Genomic DNA, 7,371 nt, shown 5'->3' on the forward strand with positions numbered 1-7,371 from the left:
TCGCTATTATTTATAATCTTAAAAAATAAAATAAAATAAAGTAAAATATTAACTATTATTATCAATTATAAATATATAATAATAAAATTTAATAATGATGTAGTATATAAAAAATATAATAATATTGTATACTAAATATACGTAGGCACATATATATATATATATATATATATAATCTTAATACAATACTATATATAATATAATATTGCATAAATCTAAAAAGTAATATTAGTATTATGACATCAATAACTATAAATATATAATAATATACTACATATTATAATATAAAATATGTTAAACATTATTATTAGTATTTAAGTCATATATAATGATATTATAATACATAAAAAGTAATAGAATAATATTAAATTATAAAATACTATGATGTAATTGTGGTACGATTACTTATTTATTATATTATTATGTATAACTTAAAATAAGATAAAATTAATATTATTAAAATCTTTAATATAAATATATAACAGTAAATTTTCATAATTGTGTAATAAGAAATAAAAATAAATTATTATTTGCAATAAAATATAATGCTATGGTTGTTGTTTTATTAAATTATTATTTTATATTAAATAATAAATTATGTTATTGTTTTATAATATATGAGATTTTTATTTACATTTAATCTATTACACATTAAAATATAATATTTATAAAACATAAGATAAAATATAATAATAATAATAATAATAATAATAATAATAATAATAATAGTAATAAATGATAAAATATAACAAGCAAAGTAAAATCAAGTGCTTGATTATTAAAATGATTTTATTGTAAAATATTATTTATTTTATAGCTTAATAAAATTATATTATATAACAGTTATACTTATAATTTTATTATTTCATATTAAATTAATTAAATAAATTTTTTATACTATCTAGACTTATTTTCTATTCCTAAGTATATAAATACCGGCTATTATGATACATTTAATTTTCAATTCTATTTTTAATTTTTATAAATTTTAATTTTAATTTCAATTTCAATTTTCATCTGAACTGAACCTAATAAATTTGAAATTTGAATTTCAAGACCGGAGATATTTTTAAAATTTCAAGTCGGTCTTCTCAACTCCTTTTAAACTCGTAAAAGCAACTCCTTAGAATTCAGAACCCCCTGCCTCAACGGTTATCCCTGGAGAGCAGCGACCCAGAGCGAGAGAGAGAGAGAGAGATTGAAGAGAGACCCATAACCCTCCAACCTCCCGAAGCACTAGTACTCAGCCAGAGGTGCCATGGGCGACTTCTCCGCCAGCAGCATCCACCGTTCCCGCCTCCACGACTGCCACGGCGACGCACTCATCTGCCATCGCGTCGACTCGCCGCAGTCCGTCTTGGACCCCTTGCTCTCTTCCATTGCCGGCCTCAGCTTCACACGTCATCCCCTCCAAGATCCGCGCGGCCGCAAGATCACGAAGAAAGGAACGCGTACCGTCGAGGACTCAATTCCCCGTGGCTCCCGGCGCTGTGCGATTGCCTCATCCGATATTACTCCGCCGGCCCCGATCGTGGTGAAGAGGCGGCGATTCACGGCCCTCATCGATGACGATGACTGCGGAATGGACGACGGAGACGCAACGCCTGGGGTCGCAAGAAAGCTTGGGGACGTCCTGGATAGGGTGGCTTCGGAGAGCGCCGGTCCTAAGGAAGAGAGGCAGGGGATGAAATGAAAACGAAGACGAAGTACTTCCTGCGAAAATAATTGGGGTTTCCTCGCGGTTATCCACGCTAAGGAGTGGTTGATTCTGTATACGGTCTGTGAATTCTTTTGTCTCGACGAAATTGAAGAGCATCGCATTAGGTTGTCTGAAAATTCTTTCCCTTCCTCTTCATTTTATCTCATCAAATGTTGTAAAGACACTCTTTGGTTGTCTGTTTCTCGGCGCGCCCAAATTAAGAAATTTTTTGGATGTTGGGGTAAAAGGTTTTGTTAATGTGGATTTACTGTGAAATTTTGATGTTGATTCAATTCGCTGATTTTTCTTATTGTTTTTAAAATCAAATGCATCAAAAGTCTATGTTTTGTTTCTCAACATCTTGCAGGTTACAAGCTGGGAGGAAGAAGAAGAAGAAGAAGAAGAAGAAGAAGAAAGCATGTTTTTTTGATGATGAATTAGGTATAAATGAAATTGAACAGACAATATTAGTTGGTTTCCGGTATTTCATGTAGAATTAGGCATATGATTGGAGACTTCTGCTCCAAGAATTTAGTAAATTACGAATAAATTGCGGATAAGGTTGTCAAGACTATCTATTTTTAGCAAATGCAGATAGAACTTTTATTTCTTGGAGGTGATGAAGCCAAAGGGAATATTACATGGGGGGGAATACGTGCAGATTCTAAGCAAAAGGGAAAAAGGGGAATGCATTCTAAGAGAAGTTGAAAAATGTTAATTTGTGTCTTGTTTCCTGCACTTCTGCCAATTTCTTATGCAGGCAAATTTCGCAATGTATGAAGATACAATTAACATTTTTTCTGCCATTAGTGCTGAATTTTGGAGCATTAGTTTCCACTATAAAATATAAATTTTCATAGAATTTTGTACTTCATTCTGAATGAACTACAATCCACCCAAAATCCACCCAAATTCAAATTCAACCTTTGAAGTTTAAAGTTTGAATCCCCAGATATAAGATATCCTAAAACTGAAAACCCAAGGTGACTTATATTGAATCCCAAGAGATAAAGATGGAACCTACGAGTAGAAGCAACAGAATTGAAAGAACAATCACAATATTCAGATTTTTGATTGCCTAGAGAAAAATAAGAACCAATAATAGCAACAAAAAAATTCAAAACACCTTCAAATAATTGAAGATCCAAATCCAACTAAGCATCACATATATGGGTTGTAAATATGCAGTTACAAATAATTCCAGCCTAAGTATGGTAATTGACCAAATCCACTCCAAGTAGAGAATTTTCAATTGTTTTAAATTTATTAGTACCTTCTAACAGACTAATCAATGCTTAAAATGGATGTAGAGTTCAAGGGAAGACCCTTTTCCAAGTCCTCACTGCAGCCATGCTGTGAACTAACATACGCAGAAAGCATCCTTCTTTTTTTTCCTAAGAGCATACCTCTGCAAAATTCGCACCTAGTGTTTATCACTTCTCATATAGCTAGTTCCAACCGCGAGTAAAGGAGGGTGGTGTTACACAATTGATAGTGAGCATAAAACCTTTCCACATCTCTAAAACATAGATTCTTAATGATTCCTAGCTAGATTACATTTTCACCTCCTAGTTGTAATGAAAAGTAAGCAAGGGTGGGCAAGGCCAATGCCCAAAAGCACAACACCGTGTGAGCCTTTGGATAGAGTCAAATATGCAAAAAATCCCCATAGCATTCTACACCTTTATGAGACTGATATCAGGTTAGCAACTTTAATCATATGAATCGGATATAAACATGGAGTTTGTTAATCTATCCACAAGATACTAACAAGATAGGGGAAAATTCAGAGAAATGGAAAGGACAGGATATCAACTTTGATATTCTAAAAGAGTAAAAGCATAAATATGGAGCAGACATTATTATAAAGACAAAGATTTAAAAGATAGTACTATAGAGTTGTGTACAGAATTATAAAGACTAAGATGTTTTATGGCAAAAGATAAAAAATACAGCAAGTGTTTATGATCCTCGAGTTGATTTACTAGAAAATACAATTGAAAGCCTGCTATGGCCCAGTGGCAAATCTGAATTGTTGCAAGCATTCATTATTTTCTTACAGCATCATAACATCAATTGATCCATAATTATAATCAAAAATCAAATATAAATGTTTCTGATAAAAATAGTTTCATTAAAACGTTACAAAATAATAGTTTCAGGTAAGGGAAATACGCTATGCTAGATAAACCTGTTTTGATTCAATATAAATTATATGTTTTTCAGCAAATTATTATTCAGATTATTTGTGTGATTTCAAAACCTGATAATATTAATGTTTAATTGTGTGGTATGAGTTTATTATTAGCCCAGTAAAAGGTTTCCATAATTTTCATATTACCATGATTTTTAGCACACGCACAGAAACTCGTATTTTATAGTATTTCTCAGAATATTATGATATAGTCATTTCAAAACCATAACATTTAGTTTATACAGTTAAAACAGAAAATTCAGGTATTCAGTTATGCAAACATATTAGCTATCCGGTTATTACAGTTTATTCACCTCAGTATTTATTGTGTTATGGTTATTTCAGCTGTTACAAAATCAGGGTAAAAACAGTATTTTAGAAATATCAATTATGTATATAGTATCAGACTCTGATGGACCATATTCAGAAGCAGAGCATGATACCGTAACTATATTCAGTTCATAGTGCAACCCCTATTCAGATAATAGGTGGTATTTATAAGTCGGTCGTGTCTATGTTGTTGACAGGCTCCCTATCAGATATGGGTTGAGGGGGCACGATCTAACTGTCAGAGTTCAGTTGACTTACCCTGGTCGGCTAGCCAGGTTAGGCCTCGCCTTTTGACCGCACAACCTTATCATAAGAGGCTAATTCATGACTTCAGTTATCCATCCAAGGAATTTTCTCAGTTATTATATATATATATGAGCAGATTTACTTAAAATAGACATACTTATAGTTATTAGCAGTAGTATGAATAAAATATTCAGAAAACTCAGTTTATTTTAAGCAACATAGGTATGATGTATTTTGCGGCAAGTTTATAGGTTTTCACTCAGTTATGTTATTTAAGGTATTTTTTTTTTCTAAATCAAATTTTGCAAGCATGTAGCTCATCTGCCAGACATTAGCAATAGCATGTTTCTTCTTACCGAGCATCGACTCATCCCATTTAACTTATATTTTTCAGGTGATCCAGTGAGGCGAGCAGATTCGACTCGCAGATAGAGGGGTTTTAGTGCTGCCTGTCGATAGAGTGAGTATTTTTGGGAAAGGTTTTCTTTGTATAGTTCTAGTCTTAAATGAGGTATTTTAGAGGTGCAGCTTTATATAAATATTTTGGGAGTATTCTAGCACTCTGGTATTGTACATATTTATATATGGTGGTGGTAATGTGATTTTAGCTTCCTGCTGTTTAGGTGAATGGTTAATTTAATATATGAAGGTAAAAAAAAAGAAGAGGAAATCTCAATTAATTTAGCAAGACATTACACTATATATATATATAATTACAAATAGGCTAGAGTTGTACCTCTCCAAGTGATACCCCACACTTGGCCAACGATCCAACAACCTGGAATCGTCAAAGAAATAAGAAACAAGAGTTGCGTACAATAATTCTTTCACACAAAGCAGATTAGTACAATTTCAATCACTATGCATTTCAATATTCAAATATCAATATGAAATAAAATTGAAGTTCAAGTATAGAATTCACCAATTCCTTTTTTAGACGAGGATCAATAGTAAAGACCAGAGTAAGATGGATTCAGCACTTCAGACTATCTCAGTAGGATGGATTCAACACTTCAGATTATCTCAGCAAATCAGTTTTGCAATGAGTGAGCAAGAGAAGATTGAAATTAGAGAGCTTCAATGCTGATATTATGCTTAGGTGATTTGATTCCTTGGGTTAAAGGAGTATTTATAGACTTTTTAAAGTGAGTTTCCTTGTTTCCCAAGTTTGTTGGAGTGTCCACCAAATTTTTATAACGTTCACATTTGAAAAACAAATTTTTAGAATTTTCCCATTGAAGTTCAAAATTTAAATTCTCGTATCGGCTAGACAGGTGATTGGGTAAGCATTTTATATAGGGTCAGTCGGTTGGACAGGTGGCTGAGACCTTTCTATTTGTCAGAAATTAATTCCATTAAATTGTCAATTGGCTGACTGAACATAGTTCAAAAGTGTTAGTTGGCTGGGCTTGTCAGTCGGCTGGGCAGTTAGTCAAATCTTATTTTTGTCAATTCGTTGAGAAATTTCATAAAATTCTGGTCAGTCGACTGACCAGTCAATTTTTTCAAAACTTCTATTTTTTAATCTTTTAAACCTTTTGTTATTTGCAAAACTTAAATGTAACTTTTCAAAAACATTTTCTAGGGTTTAAAAAAAAACTAGTCTCTAAGTCTTTGTTGCATCCAAATGAGCTTCAACATATTTCAAGAGATATTTAAATTATGAAGCACTTACATAAAGACTTCTTAGGACATTTGACATTCTAAGTGCTTGAGTCTTCATGTTTGTTTTTCTTTAAGCTCTCTTACTTTCCTTCAAACTTTGATATACTTTAAGCTCTTTAATATCCATGCTCTTATATTCTTAAACTTCATTTGATCATCTTTCTTTGGAGTATAAGCTTTCGTGAATCCTTCTAGACACTTGACTTTGATTGTAACGACTCGACCCTTCATATGAACCCAAGTGTCACTCACTTATACCAAACGCCTGTACCTATTCAAGATACGTAAATAACCCGCCCTAAATAGGGACATACGGGTATAAATCATACATAATCATGATGTAAATGTCCGGGAAAAACATAAACATCCATTGGGATTTCTACTAGGCTTATACCAGAGTTTACTAATACATCCATAATTTATGTAAATTCGGACTTAGAATAATTCTCATTATTACAACCCTCCAAAAAGGAATTTCATCTAAGTTTAATACAAGATTCATATGCTTACATAAGCTAACAAAAAATAATCTCCCCAGTCCCTTTAGCTACTAGGACCAACGCACTGATGGACCTGAAAACAAAGGTTGTATGATAGGGTGAGACACCTCTTAGTAAGGAAGAAGGAGTTACAACAGTGTGTGACTGCATACATGCACATTTTAAAAAGAACTCATAAATTCAAAACATTTGTTTATAATATTGTATCATATAACGTTTATTTGCACATAAAGAATTTAAATTATGCATATGAATATTAGAACACCTCCAGCTTGGTATGATAGTTTGCCTATTTACCCCGTGGCACAAGTTGTGCACTGATTGCCTCTGACAGTGTCCTGTTTGTGTAGACAAAGCCGAGCATCTTTTATGATCCAATCGCCCCCTGGTTTATTTTTCCCAGCAACTTACTAACTCCTCGCAAGTCGACCATCTAATATACCTATACTGATTTTACACATGTATGGATTGCACTGCCAGCATCGGTACCTAGCCCTAGGAGTTTATTTCAACCACCGAACTGGAGTATTTTTCAACCCCTTTTATTGAAGTTTCTTTCAACGTCTTTTGGTCACAAGTTGTGGTTACAATATCATATATACAATTTATAGCAAAACAGTAACCTGTGCAATTCCAGTATTTGTCACAAATTCAGATAATCACATTGGGTTCAAACCAGCGCCTACCCACTCAGTTTACCCCTCTTTGTTTATTGATTCAGTTCGGTGTATCACCGG

At 32.9% G+C, this 7,371-nt stretch overlaps 1 protein-coding gene across 1 annotated transcript; it reads left to right on the top strand.

Annotated features, from left to right (window-relative positions):
• The first annotated feature begins 1,258 nt into the window (after positions 1-1,258).
• LOC131148198 (uncharacterized) lies at positions 1,259-1,693 on the top strand. Its single transcript, XM_058097932.1, has one exon. The coding sequence runs from the start codon at positions 1,259-1,261 to the stop codon at positions 1,691-1,693; it is 435 nt and encodes a 144-aa protein (XP_057953915.1).
• Positions 1,694-7,371: the final 5,678 nt, after the last annotated feature.

Source organism: Malania oleifera, chromosome 2 (assembly GCF_029873635.1).
Source record: "Malania oleifera isolate guangnan ecotype guangnan chromosome 2, ASM2987363v1, whole genome shotgun sequence".
NCBI lineage: Eukaryota > Viridiplantae > Streptophyta > Magnoliopsida > Santalales > Ximeniaceae > Malania > Malania oleifera.

Bases quoted from the DNA above. Each gene is read 5' to 3' on its own strand.
- LOC131148198 (XM_058097932.1), top strand. From the start codon at position 1,259: ATGGGCGACTTCTCCGCCAGCAGCATCCACCGTTCCCGCCTCCACGAC.